At 28.3% G+C, this 19,740-nt stretch overlaps 1 protein-coding gene and 1 long non-coding RNA gene across 3 annotated transcripts; one reads left to right on the plus strand and one right to left on the minus strand.

The window, feature by feature from the left end:
- Positions 1–7,960: 7,960 nt before the first annotated feature.
- Positions 7,961–14,777, plus strand: LOC115714668 (uncharacterized). Its single transcript, XR_004011098.2, has 3 exons — positions 7,961–8,156; positions 9,028–9,121; positions 9,200–14,777. It is a non-coding gene; the product is annotated as an uncharacterized LOC115714668 (long non-coding RNA).
- Positions 14,778–16,368: 1,591 nt separating this feature from the next.
- LOC115711964 (pentatricopeptide repeat-containing protein At3g21470) lies at positions 16,369–18,273 on the minus strand. Of its 2 annotated transcripts, XM_061114628.1 has the most exons (2): positions 17,257–18,273; positions 16,369–17,076 (listed from the first exon to the last, which is right to left on the minus strand). In XM_061114628.1, exons 1-2 carry the CDS (start codon positions 18,130–18,132, stop codon positions 16,510–16,512), a joined length of 1,443 nt encoding a protein of 480 aa, XP_060970611.1. In that variant the 5' UTR covers positions 18,133–18,273; the 3' UTR covers positions 16,369–16,509. The 2 variants fall into 2 exon arrangements, with proteins under 2 accessions (XP_060970611.1, XP_030496024.2); XM_030640164.2 differs by having other exon boundaries at positions 16,369–18,271.
- Between the last annotated feature and the right edge of the window lie 1,467 nt (positions 18,274–19,740).

Raw genomic sequence — 19,740 nt, forward strand, 5'->3', positions numbered from 1 at the left:
TTCAATATTTACCATTAGTAGACACAACTCAAATTAGCTTCATCATATATTCCACAATAAGTAGTGAGCAACCAATTAAATTTTATAATGAAAGGCAAAATCGAAATAAAATAAAAATAGTGAGGGTAAATTTGTAAAGAAAAATAAAATATAAAAGAGAAATGTTATTTACACAGTGCACTCTAATATTAAAAAATAATTAATTTAAATTATTTTTTTAAAAATCACTTTTAATATTTTTTAAATTTTTTTATATTATTTTCTTTTAATATTAATAGTTAATTTTAATTTCTTTTGCACATTCTTTTATAAATCGTGTATGATTTTCTTAAAAAAAAATCAAATAAAATTTCATATAATTTTTTATCTTAATAAATATATTTTATTTTTATTTTGTAGGTACATATTTTAAGAATATAATAAAAAAAATAGATAATTACATGAAGCACCATTTTTTGTAAAAAAAAATAACATTTTTACGTATACATAATTTTTCTTACATTTTTACGGTTTTTCATAAAAATAACACAAAAACAACAAGAAAACTACATAAAAGTAACATGAAAATAATATCAAAACAACAACAAAAATGTAGATAACAAAAAATCAACAACAAATTAACAAGAGTGCAACATAAAAAGACCGTATTTTTTGTAAATAAAATCAAAAAAATCGTAAAAATATTTAAAATTCTATGAAACTGTATTTTTTTAATTTCTTTTGTTGTTTTTGTGTATTTGTGAAATAATCCCTAAAAAAAAATCATATAAAATTGTAAGAAACTACGAACTATAATTTGGACTGAAATAAATGGAATTGGGCCTGTGAGACAGGCCCATGATTTTGGTTCCTTCTGAACTCAGAAATTAGTTTGGAATATGAAGTTATGAACGTATTGGTTTTTGATTTGGTATTAGTATTGATTGGAGTGTAAAAATTATGTTAAATATTTGTTACTGAACTGTGTTGAATATCACTCATCATTTTTTTAGACAAAATATCACTCATTTATTTGATTCTTTATATATTAGCATGGATTCCTTTGGTTATTAAGGGATAGATTATTATTTATTTTGTTGATACTTTTCAAAAGGTTGAAGTAATTCTTAGTGTCGGTTTGGTTGGTATTTACAGTTAATTATTTTTATCTAAAATTATTTTTTTTTCTTAAGAACCATGCTAAGTGTAATTTTTTCTTAAGAATATATTCATAATACCTAAAAGATAGCACTATAAATATAAAAGGATGTTAAGGAGCCTCACCCCCTTTTTCAAATTTTTTTAGTGGTTTGGAACAAAAATACAAAAGAAGGTATCTACCTTTATTATTATTATTATTATTATTATTATTATTATTATTATTAGTTTACACTTTGTGTTTTGCAAAAGTTAAGGATTAGACTCCCTATTTTGTTAAATGACAAAATAAATCCTGTACTTTTCTAAATAATAAAAATGAAACTCTAAGCTTAATTTTCGATAACTTTTTTTAAAGCAAATATAATCAACTTGAAGACAATTCTTAACACGAACGGATACAGAAAACATAAATAGTTTTGTATAACACCTTTGGATCAGATTATTATTAAATTTTATTATGACAAAAAATATGTTCAAAGTTCTATTTGTACTATTTTAAAAAATGCATAGTTCATCTTAACAGAGAGTTTAAATGATAACTTTTGTAAAATACATGGTCTAAAATAGTATTTACCTTTATTATTATTATTATTATTATTAATAGTAGTAGTAGTATTAGCGGTACTTAGCACTTTAAATATGTCGTCTTGCGATTCACTAGCAATAAAAATTATTATATTAAATTATATAAGACTAATGTTTAATTAAACTAATAAGAATATTTTTTTTTAGGATGAATTAATAACAATATTAATACATAAAAAAAATTAATTACTATGAGTATTTTTTTAACATTTCACATATATTAAATATAAAACTTACACTCAAAAGCAAAAATATATAAAATTTCGTATACTCAAGTCTCAAGCCAAGTGGAGTTTACTGTATGCTTAGTGGGTAGGTGGGTGGGGAGAGTCATAAAGTTAGCAATTTGCATTGACTTTTTGTGTTCCTCAACTTGAAGATGGGACACCCAAAATATAAATCACCACCACTAATATATTATATGTTAGAGCATTTTTTTTTTTGAAAACGATATGTTAGTGCATATATTCAAGAGTGCTAGATAGTGGTCTATTGTTATGTTTAGCACTTTCTATAAAAGACTTTTAATGGTGTACTGTAAATTGTACCAATTTTGGCATATGTTAAAAATTGGGCATTGTCCAAATTTTATAATAAGGTTTCAATACATTAGGATAAAATTAACATGTTTTTCATTAAAAAAACCTTATTAAATACATAAAAAACATGTAAAAAGTTATTAATTATGGTGTCATTTGGTAACACTTTTTCAATCAGTTTTCTATTTTTAAAATTGAAAAAGTGAAAATATTTTTCAAAAATATGTTCTATAAAAATGTTTTCACTTTTTAATTTTTGAATTGAGAATCAAAATTTTAAAAACAGAAAAAGATTACTTTCAATATTTTTTTAAATAGTTTTTTTTCTTAATTAATATTTTAGACTCCGACCAGACTCAGACCCAAATCCTCCCACGGCCTTAGCGCTGAACCCGAACCCAAATCCGACCTCAGACCTAGAACCGACTTAAATAAAATCAAAAAATAAAAATAAAAAACAAAAATAGCTACAGAACGCATTTTTATTTTTCAAAAACAAGATTTTACTTTCATTTTGTGATTAAAAAATTAAAAAATAAAACTATTACCAAACGATACCTTTATTAACTAACAGCAAAATAGTAGATAAAAAGTGATATTTATTATAATGTAAAATTTGACTAACGCTATAATTTGTGTCAAATTTAACATAACTTTTAACATATGTTAAATTTAGACCACTTTATACACTACTATTGTAGTTCACTTTTATGATGATGGGCTAAAACATGCATATATACCATACGTTTAACACTCTATAAAAAATGCTCTAATAAAATAAAACATTGTGTTAAATTTAACACACAATAAAATTTACTTTCTAGTTATAGTTTTGATACATATTTTTTTTTTAGACTAATTAAGAGTTTTTTTTTTATTTAAGCGTTTATATATTACAGCCATGCTTTATTTGGAACTCAAACCCAGGACCTCCACACAAACACCCACCTATGGCCACTTGAGTTAGCCTCAAGTGGTTTTAATTAAGAGTTTTGCAGCTTTAATTTGCTCCCTAAATTTTAATATATATACCAAATCATGTCTCCTGAACATTTTAGATCGTTAAAATACTATTACAAAACTCAAAATTCCCAACGGTCTTAAAAATGCTTTTTTGGGGGGACCATTGCTAAAAGTTGAGTGTTGAAAACTATCGGGAAATATTGAATATTCTTGACGGTTTTTAACACTTAGGAGGTATAGGCGGCAGCTTTTAAGCATGCCTTAAAAATTGCGCGATTTTATAAGTGGGCTATACTCGACAATTTAAAATTATCGGCTATAATATAGCCTATGATTTAAAATCGTATTCTATAGTATAGTTGATAGTTTTAAACCGCCAGGTATACTCAACCAAAATAAAACCCTCACGCGCTTCTTTCATTTCATTCATACTTCATCCTAAATGAACCCAACCAACCCACAATCTTGTTTCTCTCTCTCTCTCTCTCTCTCTCTCTCTCTCTCTCTCTCTCTCTCTCTCTCTCTCTCTCTCTGTGTGTGTGTGTCTGTCATGCGAGAGTCACACCAGTGTCTTCTCTCGACCATCGTTGTGCGAGAACCACCATTGTCGCCACTCCACCACCGAGCCACCACTACTGCTGCCCTCGAATTTTTGGTTTCTAAATTTCCTTTTTTCTCCGACCCATGGAAAGAGAAAAGTGATCCAAGTTATTGTGTTGAAAAAGAGTAGTTGTTTTATTTAAGAGGAAAATATTAATTTTGAGTAATGTTAGTTTAAAACTTGTGTTTTGTAAAAGTTATCGACTTGGTTCGCTGTTTTATTAAATGAAAAATTAGGTCTTGTAATTTTTAAAGGAAAATTTGATTTTTTATAATTACATATACTTAATATTTTTTCCCTAAACACATAACATTTAATATTTGTGGGATATGACATTCCTAAAAAAGATGATGTCTGGGTCCACCGTCAATAGTGTCAAGAGCAGGGGGCGCCGTCACTGTGGGTTTAAGATTGGATGGGTTTGGGATAAATTCACCGTGGGTTTGGGCGAGAGGCAGGGAGAGGAGGCAGTTTGGGTTTGGGATTTCAAATGTGAGGGGTATCATGGGAAATATGGTAATGTGATCATCTATAGACAATTTTAATACATATGGATTTAGGGAAAAAAAAAATTAGAGTATTTTATGCATATTTATTAAAATTTCATTTTTTAAAATAGTACCCAAAGTTCACTTTTAATTAAAATAATACATAATAATAATATGATAATTGTATTACGACTAGACTAGTTATATATATATTTCATATATTAAATATAGTAGGTAATTTTTTTTTTTTAACAAAAAAATTTAAAATATTATTTACCCAATAATTAATAGTACATTGATGAAAACTTTTATTTTTTACAAGGAAGGAGGGAAATAAAACAAGTACACTTATTTTTTGGGGGTCTTAATTAGTACTAATTAAATTATCTTTATTTTTTTTATTTTTGGTGGATATAGAGGACGACAGTCTATCATGAAATGAGTGGAATTAGTAATTTAGTATTACCAAAAGGAGTGATAAAAATAAAAATAAAAATAAAAATAAAAAAGCAAAGGCAGAATTACAATAAGACAAAGAAGAAACCGACAAGAAAGGACAATCACTCCAAACCAAATTACTAATTGTACTACACACGCCCGCACGTGCGGCACGTGGGCTGCTGACCCACCCACTACGAAGAACAGTTGATTGATTTCACTTCCACATTCGCATAACAAACAACTCTTAATCATTTATTAAAATAAATAAATAATACTCTTAATCACCTTTTAATTATTTTTATGATTATTATTATTATTTTGAAATTGAATGAACATAACTGCTTTCTTCTCCTTCTGCGAGTACTACTGCATTTCTGATTTAAAAAGGCCTCATGTACGGTAATGAAAATTAATAATTATGCATTTAGAAATAGTTCTAACTCTAAACATTATTATTATTATTATTATTATTTTCAATGAATTATTATTATTTGTTCGGTAGTTATCTAAGAACATTATTATTATATGTATATAATTTAAATTTTATAATTATTAGTTAGCCATTTATTAATATATTAAAGGGACTTTTTTATTTTTACACTTTAAAATAGTTTTTTTTTTTTTTTTTTTTTTTTTTTTTTTTTTTTTACAGAATTCTACATAGAAACTCATATTGCAACTAGTGCTGCAACCTAAATTGCAACAAAAAATCGTACAGAAATCTCTGTTGCAACTAGCGCTGTAACCACTTTAGAAACTCAAATCGTAAATTTGAAAAAAAAAATGTTAAAAAAATAGTATATGGGATAATTCTCCTATATTAAAATACTTTTCATTTTTTAAAAATATTATATACTTTTTGGATGTTTTAAAAAATAATAATAAAAAGATATTTTTGACACCACACTAATAATTTCTTATGCCCGCTTGGAGACTACATATCATGCACTTTGGGATTGTAGCAAGCTTGCCTCGACTCAGAAGCTACGTGCTTTTAAACTTGATGATCCAAATATGATTGTTAATGATATTCATGATTTTATTTGTAATTATCTTCTCCAACTTTCTTGTAGAGAAACCAAATCGGTTCTTGTTATTTGGTGGTGTATTTGGTTTTGTCGCAATAGAGTTCATGAAAATTCTTCTATTCTGCCAGAATTCATAGGCCCTTGGGCGGCTGAGTTTTGGGCTCTTACCACAGTGCAAACAAGAGGCACGATCAGTCCTATCCACGATGTAGCTACATATCTGCCTCACTGAAACCCTCCTCTAGGGTCGTTCAAAGCCAATACAGACGCGATATTGAGATCTAACTTAACTTCGTGTGGTCTTGCTATGGTGGTCAGAGATCAAGATGACAATGTTTTCGCTATAGCAGCTTAGAAAGCTCACAGAAGCCCTCCTCCAGAGTGGGCAAAAGCTCTCGCAATTTGTTACACACTCTCCCAATGCACCTTTTTTGGCATCCAAAATCTCCAGGTTGAATCTGATTGTCAAAGTTTGATCCATAAGCTCAATCCTTCAATGATTTGGATTTTTCTTTGGGGTTACTTATTATTGGTGATATTAGATATTTATGGTCTTAAATTTTTCCATTGTGATTTTTAATTATTGCCTTAAAATTATCAACGTAGTAGTTGATACTCTTGTTGTATTTGCTTTGCAAGCTACTTCTAGCAAAGTTTGGTGGCCTGGTTATTCTTTATGTGTTTAGAATATCATTTTGGTTGATGCGAGTTATCAATGAATCATTTAGTCATCAACTCCTTTGAGATCTCTTTTTTTTGGTGGTATTTTCTAAGACATTTTTCTAAATAAAAATAGTGATTCTTTAAGAAACATAAATATTTTTTCTATTTTATTGTGTAAAAAGTAATTTGCTGTATAAATAATTAAGTTTAACTTTTAGTTGCAAACAAATACCTAAGTTTAATTTTTGGCGGTAATAATACTTTAATTATATTAATTTCTGAAACTCTATAAGTATTTGACCATTTAATCTTAAGTTATTATCTAAGTGTTATTTTTTTTTATTTGTATAATTAAATCAATTTTTTTTAAAAAAATAAAAATTTAATGACTTAGACCAATTAAGAATTGCCACATAGCTATTTACTTAACACTTAACAGTCAAATACCTATAAAAGTTCTAAAATTGCAAAAAATAAATTTATTTATTAGAACGATATTATTTTTATATATATATGAAATGAGTTTAAATTTAAATTGTAATATTAAAAAATTATAATCACATTTTAACATAAAAAAAAAATATGCACAATAAATTTAAAATTAAATTATCATATTTTTTCCAAAAAAAAAATAACGATTTTTTATTTATACACATTTAATATAACATAAATTTTAATTTTTATCATAATTTATAATATATAAATTTCTACTGTATAATATTAGAACACTTTAACAAGTTTACTTATTTTTTTTGCTAAATTTATATAGGAAAATTTAGAGGAAATTATATTGTATACCCATTTTATTTTATTTGTTTTTGTTTTAATTTTTATCTGTATATTCATATTTTTTTTAGATATATCCACTTTTATAGATGATGTCTCCATTAGACCCCTTAGGTTATGTAAATTATATGCTAGAGAGTGAAGGTATATTAGGCAATCCACTAAAAAATTGGGTATATTTTAATTTAAAAACAATATGAGGGTATTTTTGATTAATTGATACAAAAAAAAATGTATTTTTCAACTTATCCCGAAAATTTATATGGTGTACTAATTTTTATCATTTTTTTACAAAAATATTGTCAGACAGTATTTTTTACTTTTTTACTGTATTTTTTTATAAGTTTCATATTTAGTATATTGTGTTAAGTTTTCACTGATATTTTTTAGTTGTTATACTAGTATTTTGAGTGTTTTGTGTTATATTGATAATTTATAAAAACACAATATTTTTGTAAACTTTTATGTGTGACAATATTTTTTGTAAAAGTTACTGTATTTTGTTTTTTTGTAAGTTTCCCTTTGAGCATTGCTATTAGGCACTAGTAGTGTCTAGCACCTTTGTGACATGTCGCGTTGCGATTAGTTAACGATACTCTTTAAAAGCTATTATATTAAATTATATAGGACCTAATACTTAGTTGGACCAATAACGACATTAACACATAAAAAGGTGCTTGACACCGCGTACCTTTTACCATTTCTCTTTCCCTTTATGTATTGTAGTGGGGATGGTGAGAGTTTGACTAAAATATTATAAAATAAGACCTTTGTGTATAAAGTGTTGATATTTGATAGGAGGTATGAGATATTGGTTATCTTCTTGTTCTTTGTGCCTTTCTTCTCTCGTTTCCTGGAAAACCTAAAAAAAAAACAAAACTCTTTCTCTTCTTCTCGAAAGGGCTTATTCCTCATTTTTAAGGTCCCAATTCTCTTCTCCCAATCCTTACTTACACAACTACTTATTTCTCCATCTCTTTTAGGTTATTATTTATACTGTTTGGATCTTTATTATTCTCTCTATTTATTATATTTTGTTCAGATTAATTAGTTTTTTCAACTAATTTCAAAAACCCATTAATTTAAAGGTTTGAATCTGGTAAGTAGTGAGGCTCTCAAAGATCTAAAATATATATGTTTTGATTATTTAAGTTTGTCACTATTACACAAAACTCATCACACTATTCTTTTCTTTTTCTTTTTCTATTTCTATTTCTATGTGTACGGCTTATTTGTTTATTTATTTCCTTTTGTGGTTTGTTCAACAAAACTTTACTATTGTAATTTTCCTCATCAGAAATCTGTCAGAAAATATTTCTGTTTTTCACTTCTTTTTTCTTTCTCATACCGTCATATATATATATATATATACGGATTCTTATCATATTTTGTCTGTAATAAAACTGTATATATTATGAAGATTTAACTCATCATCACCACAATTAGGGCTGCATGCATTTCATTTTACCTTTTATTGGGAATATTTCCAGTTTTCTACTCTCTTTCTTTTTTTTAGAAAAATAGATATACGGTTTATTTATATTTTACACACAATAATATCATAATCGCATGCGATATTATTTCTTTTGATCTAATATATATTATTCGTAAGTGTTAATTATTTTATTTATTTAATTTTTTTTTTGGAAAAAATAGATTTTGGTCATTATTATGTTAATTAATTTGGCTGATCTTCTTCTTCGACAATTTATAATGCGTGTGGAAAATGATAAAATAGTTGTTATTTTAAATCAGAATAAATAATATATTTTTTTTTTCTTGTTTGGTTTTAGAGTGTTCGTTGGTTCTCAATATCAGATTTAAGGTGGAGTACTTCTTCTCAATTGGGTCAGCTGTCTAATCATTATTAATTAATTAAATTCGTCGGTAAGTACAAAAATATAATTAATGAATTAATAAGTAATAATAATGAAGTAATTAATTTAATTATATTTATTTTGATAGGGAGAGAGGATCAGTGGTGGTTGGTTTGGGTTGGGATGACAACGAGAGAGAGCACGCTTGTGTTAATATTCATGAAAAACGAAACGTGCGTGACTGTGCACATGCGTGCTCTCTCCCGTTGTCATACAATACATATATATGGATTAATCACTGCTACCCAGGTAACACTATATATGTATATATATATATTTATATGTGTTCATGTATAGATGATATTTCGATGACACTACTAACAAAACATAAGATTTTTACATGGGTTATATATGAGTTTTATAAGTTGTCCATCTATAGAAGTAATGGAAAAAATTAGGAATGTCTAGCTAGTATATACTTTGGCTTTCAATCGATATATCAACTCAATCTTGATTCAATAGTTATACACCATGGTGTGATTACCATTTCGTGATTCACTCCCAAATAATATATATGACCATGTTCATAAGATAAAAGGAAAAAATTACTTATAACATGAATTAATAGGCAAAAGAATATGAAAAAGGAAAAAAAGGAAGAGTGGATTAATTAATGGAATTTGGTGTTTACATCTTAATTACTACTTATGATATGTGAACAATATCAAATAACATGATGTCATTTGTTTAGAAAATAAGTGTTAAGTTTTTTTTTTTTTTTTACTTAAGCCAATTATGTTTACAAAAGTTTTGATTGTTAACCATGAGAGTGCTTAATATTTTGATCACTTATAAAGCGTACTTGTTTTTGTGGCAACTTATTATATATTTTGAGATGTTTTTCTAAATTTTGGCTGTATTATAATCTTGAACATTATTTCTGAAATATGTATGATGCAGAATGCAGATGTTTACAATTTTAAGGATACTATATGATTATATCATATGATGATAAAATTGTTGCTAACAATTGTGTAGCGTGTTTTTATTTGTAGAACTTGTCATCCAAATAATTGAATTTGTAGGTGATAATCACTTCATCAGTGTGTATATATATATATATTATATTGTTTACAGGCCACATATATATACTTCGGTCAGGTGAGGTATTGAATTTAATTTATTAAAGTGTTAAAGATTTTATGACTATTTTTTTGATTAATTATCACATGTCAATACACAATAATTCAAGCAATTTAAAATAAACTGATCTTGTGTCTCAATTATAAGATAATTAATAGTAAATAAAGAAGATAGAGAGAACTATATAAATTTGTTTTAGGCAATTAATACAATACATATACAGACTCAATCCGGGATACCAAACGAATCCGTATACAATTGAATATGCTTAATTATAATTGATTTGGGGAGGGTTATTTTGATCTTATATAATGTTATTGATTGGTAGCTTTTGTAAACACTATGGGTAAGTTTGGTTAAAAGGAATAAAAACAAAAGAATTAGAATGAGAATAGAATATAGATGAAAAAAAAAATTGATAAAAAGTTATTATTATTTTTATCTTGCATTGGATTGATTTTTCTTTTCATTCTGTCACCTTCAACCAAACAAACTCAAATAATGGTTGCAAGGAATGAAAACATAAAAGTAGAACTAGGAATAGGAATACAATCAAATTTATTGAAAGGCATAAAAGCAATTGTTAAAAAATAATTAAATTTTATCTCAATTTGCATTGGAATATCTTTCCTTCCGATTCAAAATGGAGTAGTCATTCGATCAAAATAGTTAAAAAGACATTTCAATACCAAAATGCAACCAAACAAAAGAATGGAATAAAAATTAATTCTTTTCCATTTCATTACTTCCAACCAAACGGCACTAGATTGATCCTAATTACAGTAGTTAAGTAAATACACTTTTGTTTAAAATATTATTGCCTCACCAAACATTGTATTATGCCATGCCATGTTATGTTATGTTTTCGTTGTTAAACATTAATTATTTTCCTTAGTTGATTTGATTCCACAATTACTTATAGAGCAGTGCTTTTCATAGGTAGCGTCATACGTTTGGTTAGACATATTTCCTAAAAGTTATTTTTTTAAATTTTAGGAGACTCGTTACTTAGTTACACCAATAGCAGTATGACACGAAGGAGGGTGCTAAGCACCAGTGATACCTTTTAGCAATTCTCTTACTTATATTATATAAATTAATATAAATATATATGGATCAACCCCATTGCATAATATAATAATGTATTTCATGCTTGAAGAATAACAATATTGTATATCTCTAAAGGAAAGTACATATCCCAAGTGTCAAATGTTATTTTTGTCAGCTTAATTGTTATCCTAATTAAGATCCATTTAAAAATAACTTAACTCTAACAGTTAACATTTTCATTATTGAGGGCTAGTTCCATAACATTTGAGGAATTAATTCTCCTCCATTGTTTAATTTGTGTGAAATTTTATGTATTCATCTGTATGTTAATATTTTTGGTAACTAGCTAGGTATGAAGTATAAACTTTAGTCATGAATTATCATTTGATCAGCATATATATATGATCCTCTTATAGGCACTATATTTAGCCCATTTCTAGGAAACAGTAGGGATAATTTTGATAATAGAAATTCTTAACTTCTATGAGTAATAGATGGAGTAAAACAATTGTAACATGTTGGTTTGTTTATCATATAATTAATTGTTATTCAAAGCTATAGCTCCATTGTGATGTGAGATCATCAAATAAATAACTAATTGATTGTTTTTAATAGTGACTTCTATTGTTGTGTTTGGTGAGTATAGGATGTGTTGGTACTAGCTAGACGCTCAATCACAAGCTAAAGTTGATATATATAAGATATAAGAAAATTATAAGAACCTGAAAATCAAAATTGAGACAAAATATTTAGAAAATATTGTAGAAGTATGTGTCACTATAGCAAAGTGACTTTTAACTTGAAATTAATAGGAGCAAGAGTAGAGATTTACTTACAATCTTGCATGTTTAAGCACTAGTATATATAGTTTCTTTGGTAAAACCAAATTTTCTTCTTATTTTTTATTTAAAGAATGTTAAAGTGACTTTAAGTGGGAAAATATGTGATAGCTAGCAAAGCTTGTTTAATTTACTTCTTCAATGCTATGGAATAAAGTAAAAGTGTGGTTTTTCCTTAACACACTTAGTCTTTTCTCACCCTTTCTCTCTATAATGGGGATCCTTTGCACTCAATGGAAAATAGTGATCGTTTCTCAATTATCTATAGACGCAAGACCAAGAGGCGGTAAAGCTTAGGCTAATAAAACTATGAACCGCCTATAGTGATGAGGCAGTGGTTCGTGCTAAATTGCAAACTACACAACTTGTTACTTAATTCAATAGCTTTTGACTTAACCAATATCATACTGAGGAAGTAATAGTAGATTTATTGTCACATTTCTCTCACTTAAATTCTTTCTACTTGCCATTTTCTATGTTCATGCTGCTAATTATGTTTCCAACTAGCTAGCTAGGCTGATGAAGGATCAACAAGAAGTAAATATATATTTAATTTAGGTTGCCTTTAGTATATATGGAATTTATTTACATGTCCACACACCACCTTCCACCTTAATACAAACAAAATGATATTTGACTTGTATGTACTTTGTCTTTTGAGTCAAATCTTGGATTATTTTCCATGTGGGTGCAAATCACAATAAAAGAGAAATTTTCTCTTGTTTGCTACTAAATTGATTATTAATTATCATTGAATTCACCTTATTTAGATATCACATTTTGAGCAAGAGAGTGAGAAAGAGTCAACAAAGATAGGAAGTGTGAGAGAGTTTTAGAGAGAAAATATATAGTGGGGTTTTCTCCTAAAAATTTGTAGTAGTCTTTTGTTAGGGAGTGACTATTTTCTCTTAAAAATGTATATTGTCATTTGTATTGTATTGTAATACTTTTATTGTACTTAGTGGATTCTTAATTATTTTCATTATCTACTTTTAGTTGTAATTGAGTGCTCCCCATTACCCATTATTAATTAGTTAGGTTGTTGGATAATTTTTTTTTTTTTCAAAACATTCTCTATTACTTGAATAATTAAGGGCATGAGTGAGTTTTCAACATTTTAGCTCTCTAATAATAAAAAGTTTTTTTAGAAGAAGTTAGTTTCAATATGTCTAAGGAAGAACTTCTTGATAAAACTAAAATTATTAGGTGATAAAATTTATCCAATCCCAATGCTCTATATATTTTCTTCTTTCTAAATATGCCCCATATGTATAATCAATAACTTGATTCTTCATAATTTTATTTACTGTATATTTGGTTCAGTTTAACCACACTTCCAATTATATATATTTTCTTAAGGGAATTATTGCACATAATTGTTGATTCTAAATTTTTATTTCTTATTAGCACATACTGAGTAGATCATTATGGAGCTCAATTGTTTATATTAATTTTCCCAATGCATGCATGTACTTGTTTAAGATCTTGCTATTATAAATGATTTTCCAATAGTAAAATATAAACTTAATTATGTTCTCTACTAAATATGAATTCCCTATATATGTTGCCATGTATATGTACCTGTGCACATGTTCTCTACTAAATTTGAGAATATATATGGCTTGCAGGCTTTTGCATAATAATGATCCTAGGTTTTTTTTGTTATTATTATTTTTTTTAGCTGTATATATAATGATTGTGTTGATATAAGTTGGCTTCTCTTGTCTTTGTATACAAATTAGTTTTGGGTGTCAGTTGATTTTTTGGTGAAAAGTTCGGTTGAATTCATTGTGTTGTTGTTTTCTTTTTCAGTAATTAGTTATAGAGAGCACTCAAAATAAGTACTTATCTATGATTAGCCATCATTTTTATTTTACATTTTTTTTCTTTTCAAAAGTGCACATGCCATATTAAATTTCAAGAGTATTATCATTATTACTCTATTAATATTGTACGTACACTTTGGAGGAGAGTCTCATTAATTAACATAAAATAATACTTGTTTGTAACTACATAGGAAGCTTATTGTTATTGATCACAATAACCTTATTTTTGTGTCTTTATTCTTTGTCATTCTTTTGTAATTGTTATAATTACTTTATATGATGATATATATGTCTTTATTCATGACATTTGGCATATATTAATGTTAATTCCAGCAATGTTTAAAGCATATTACCCTTTAAATAAGATGGATAAGGTAGTGAATGCATTAAATTAATGTAAGTTTGTTACCTATGCTAATAAGTGAAATTTTTCCTAAATGATCATATATCATCATGGTATTACATGAGTATATATATTAGCTAGTATGCTTCTACATGCCATGGTTAAAATTGTATATTATATCTATATGCCAAGCTATATATATGGTGAAAATCAACCTTGTCATGTTCTGAAATTTATAATCTACTTACTGTTAATGCTTGAGATTTTTAAAATGTCTAGTATTTTGTCACATTAATTTTTGGGTGTGGATATTATATATAACTAATTATTCTATTGATTATTTTATTTGTGTATAGTGTAGTGGATGTTAATCTTAGCCTTTATTATGCTACACTTGCATGTCTTCTTGTTCACTTTTTGTACTTTATTTATGACTATGCTTAATTCGTTTACGATAAAAAGGAAAAATAGTATGATTTGTATCTTTTGAGACACAAAATATATACATGATATATTCTTTTGTGATTTTGTAATTCTATTCAACTTAATTATCTTTTTACCTATATATGTTCATTTTGATAATGTTAGCAAAATCTTATACATTTGTTTTGGACTTGTAAACTCTCTGATCGATCAAGTGATAATGTTAGCAAAAGAAGAGCTTCTTTTGTTTGGCAATGGAAAACTTTGAAGAGTTTTTAAGGTGTGGTTTTAGATTTCACTTTCTAATATAACAAAGCTTAAATTTTGGCATTGTAATTTGATTCTATTATTTTTTCTTCTCACACGTGCGAACCATTTGAGTTTAAAGGATTTATTTATTAAAAGATGTAAATATTAATTAGTTTATAAAAACTTTTATTTGTACTACAAGGTATTAGTTTTTATGCAAAACTTCAATCGTTTTCTGAATTCAGTTCTTAATATACTTATGCATCAAGATCAATGCTGAAATGTTTTCGAAAAGGAGTGTTGGTTTCTTTTATAGTTAACATCTTGGCAGTAAAATCTTTAATCTCCCAATTTGAAAATTTGGTGACTTAACTTTTGGACTCATCTAGGCAGTAAAATTAATTTAAGAGGCCGGTTAATTTTAATCGCGCGCTAGCATATGGTTTGTTCATGTGTACACAGTTTATAAGTGATATGTTTATGTTGGACTCCGTAATTTAATCTTCTACTATTACCACTACTATTGTCATTACCAACACCGACACCGGCCACTACTGAAACCAATGAAAAAAAAACTTTGACGTCGATGACAGTTGACGTAGAAGGAGGAAAGAAAAAATTGAAGAGCAAGATGAAAGGGAAAAAGAAGATTTCTCTTCAAGTTTAAAATATGATTTTAAGTAATAAAATTATTTGGACCAATCTTAATATGAATAGTGTATGTTTTACAGCCAATTTGGCACTCCCCAAAATAAGTGAGACTTATAGTGATGGTCAATTTCTTTTAATTGTTTGCTTGGAAATTCTAAATTGTTAAAATTAGTTTCAAGAGTGCTAATTACATGTTAGAATATTCTTTTTCAAATTATTTTAAATAGTAATATTTGTCTGTAAAATTTTAAAAAATTTCGAATAGTTTACTTTACAGAAAATAAAATTATTAATATTTTAGTATATACTATGCTGTTTAAAAAAATTTAAACTTATTTTTGATACTGTAAACTATTTGAATATTTTAAAAGATTTACATTAATAATGTTGTAACTATAATAAACACTGCTATAAAAATAATTTTGAAAAAAGATATTCCGTCAAGATTAACTAAAAGATTGTAATAGAAAATTTATAGTAACACTCCTCAATAACTCTGAGAATTGAAATATGAATTTTACTAGGCATGATTCTTTCGATATCAAATAAGTGTAGAAAAAGGAAAAGAGAAAATTGAAATTGAGAGACAAGTTAGAGGATTCAAATAATGGGATAATAGAAAAGGTACATAAAATGAGAGAATGCACTTTCATGGATATAAAGTGGCTAAGAAAAATAAAATTGTATCTCTATTTAAAATCAAACATATTTTTTGTATGTTTTGTATATGTTTTCCTACATTATGAACCAAGTAATAATGTACCAATAGTGCAATTAAAATAACAAAAATTAATGATGCATCAAAGACTCTCACTATTATCAGTTAAGCCCCAATAAAATTTTATGTTGTATATACAATTTGATACTATTCTTTAGTCCAAAATCTACAAAGCTGGAGCATAACAAAGAACATGAACAATACTCATGCTATGACTTATGAGCCGCTGGGCATAAATGAACTCCGACCGGGCGTCTTTTCGAGCCCCTCATTTACCATCATCACCCTCAACCTTTCAGCCTTCTCCCACCTCTCAGAAGCAGCATAAATATTTGACAGAACCACATAATGTGGATTTTGGCTCGAACCTGTACTCGAGCTTAGAGTGTTAATCTCTTTCACTACCTCTTCGGCCATCTCCATATCTAAATGAGTCCGACAAGCTCCAAGTATTGCTCCCCAAACCGTGTCATTGGGTTCCATAGGCATCGTCTTGATCAAATCGTATGCCTCCTTTAACCTTCCTGCCCTTCCCAAAAGGTCAACCAAGCATCCATAGTGCTTGATATTTGTTGCCACTCCGTATTTCTCCATTTTCGACAAAATTTCTATTCCTTCATCAACAAAACCTCCATGTCCACAAGCAGAGAGAACAGAAAGGAAGGTTATGGTATCAGGCTTTTCATTTGATCTTTCCATTCTGGCAAATAATTCAAGAGCTTCCTTACACTGTCCATGAACAGCGAATCCCGAGATCATTGCATTCCAACATGCTGTATTTCTCTGCATCATTCCTTCAAAGATTAGTCTAGCATTGTTCAAATCACCACATTTTGCATACATGTCAACTAAGGCACTAATGACAAACAAATTACAGTTTACATGCTTATTAACTATCATATGGTGTATTTCTCTCCCAAAATCCATCAATCCTAACTGAGCACAGGCTGATAAAACACTTACTATAGTAACCTCATCTGGTTTAAAGCCTTCAGCTTTCATTTTAACAAATGCCTTTAAAGCTTCCCTAGATAATCCATTTTGAACATACCCAGAAATCATTGAATTCCAATTCACCAAGTTTCTCACTGGAATTCTCTCAAAAATGGCCTCAGCATTCTTAACATCACCCTTCTTGCAATAACCCGAGATCATCGATGACCAAGCAAAGAAATTCCTCTTTGGCATTAGCTCAAAAACCTCTTTTGCAGCCTCCATATCTCCATTACTACTATAACCATCAACCATAACAGTCCAGGTAACTAAATTTTTCAACTCCATTGGAACACAATCAAAAAATTGCCTGGCACTAACAATATCACCACACTTTGCAAACCCATCAATCATCTCAATCCAAGTCACAGAATTTCGTTCAGACATTTTATCGAACAACAGAGATGCAGACCCAATATCCCCATTTTTCAAGTACCCACCAATCATTGCATTCCAAGTAACAACATTTCTCTCAGGCATTTCATCAAACACTTTCTGCGCATCAATGATTTTTCTACATTTAGCATACGTATCAACCATTGAGGTTCCAATCAACAAATCAGAGTAAACCCCAGATTTTATAGACTCACCATGCACTGCCTTCCCATAGTTGAGGAAGCAAAGAGAAGAACAAGCCTTGAGAATCTGAGGGACTAATCCCAAAATGTAAATTCCTTGAGTACGAATTTGGTTGTAGATTAGAAGAGCTTGTTTAGGTGATCCTTGAGAGATGTGAGTCTGTATAAGGGAAGACCAATTTGGGGGACCTGCATTATTTGAAAAAGCATAGATTTGGTTATAAGTCGTAAAGTTTTGTGGGAGTTTTGGCCTAATTCTTCTTCTCATCTCTCATTGTTGTTTTAGGCTTTAATTGTCTTTATGTTTAGTGAGATTCTCAATAGTTGATTGGTAAGTGGCAGCAAAAGTTTCTATTATTTTCCTTTTGTACTTGCCTTCTTCAACTTCTATAATGAAAAAAGAGTAATTTGTGGGGGTAAATAGTGATTTTTTTGGGGAATTGTGCTGCAATTTAATATCAACACGCGATATTTTAAGAGCAATTAACGGGTCTGTTAAAATGAAAACCAACAAACTTAGGGTGTGTTTGGAAAGCCACAATGTAATTGGATTTGTGTGTAATTATAGTTAATTACACAATTTGGCATGTTTGTCTGACTATGTAATTACACTGTAACTGTGTAATTGGATGTAATTGAGGGGTTTCAATTACACTCTCCAATTACTAAAAACTTTCCATATTAAACATTACCTACTAAAAAATATTATTTTTCCATGTAATTACTAACCATTTTGCCAAACAAAATATTAGGAATTCATATGTAATTACCACCTCATATCCAAACACACCTTGTATTTTAAAATATAGTGTAATTACTAGACTGTGTAATTACCACCCTAGTAATTACCCTACCTAGTAAATACACAATTTTTTGAGGTTTGAGACTTATCTACATAAAGTAAACTTTTTGAGGACTTGTGCCGCAATCTCAAGTTTGAGTACTATTACTGCAAATTTTCGAAATTGGAGCTTATTTGCATCAAAGTGAACTTTTTAGAAACTTCCATAATTTAATATCAACACGTCGCAATTTTATGAGCAACCGACATATCTATTAAAATGAGAACCAACGAACTTACAAGAATCTCAAGCTTGAGAATTATTACTGCAATTTTTTGAAGTTGAAGACTTATCTACATTAACATAATGTTTGGTAGGAGGAAGAGATGGGTGGATGGAGAGGAGAGGAGGGAGAGAGATAAGAAGAGACAACAAATCTACTTGTTTGGCAAGAGGGATTGGGGGAGGGAATGGATAGTTGGATGAAGAGTAAATCCTTAATTTAAAATCCTTCTATAAATAGAAGGATTCACACTCTTCCTCTTTGATTATTTAAAATTACATATATACCCTCAAAATATATTATTAAAAAATTACATTTAAGGACAATATAATAATTTCATAAATAAATACTCTCCATCCTTCTATCATTTCATCCCTTCCACCAAACAACTTAAAAGGATTGCTACTCTCCTCTCCCTCCCTCTTATTCTACATCCTCCACCAACTCTCCATCCTCCCTATTCTCCATCCTTCCTAACAAACATAGCCTAAAGTAAACTTTTTGAAGAATTATGCCGCAATTTTTCCATAATATTTAAGCCATAAGTAAAACACACATTAAAGAAATCATTTCATTTCCTGGTCTTTACTTCCCAGTATCTGCAGTTCTTGCACTGATTCATATTTGAGTAGACTATTTAGGCTAAATTCTGCATAAGTACTGGGAACTGTATTCACATATTGTACAATGATCGGTAGCAGCAGATACAAATGAGATGATGCACTGTTATTAAAAATACATTAACATACGAAACTTGATAAACCGAAATGGCCAAAATGAAAATTATTTACAGAAACTAAAAAGCAAAATA

Source organism: Cannabis sativa, chromosome 4 (genome assembly GCF_029168945.1).
Source record: "Cannabis sativa cultivar Pink pepper isolate KNU-18-1 chromosome 4, ASM2916894v1, whole genome shotgun sequence".
Taxonomy (NCBI): domain Eukaryota; kingdom Viridiplantae; phylum Streptophyta; class Magnoliopsida; order Rosales; family Cannabaceae; genus Cannabis; species Cannabis sativa.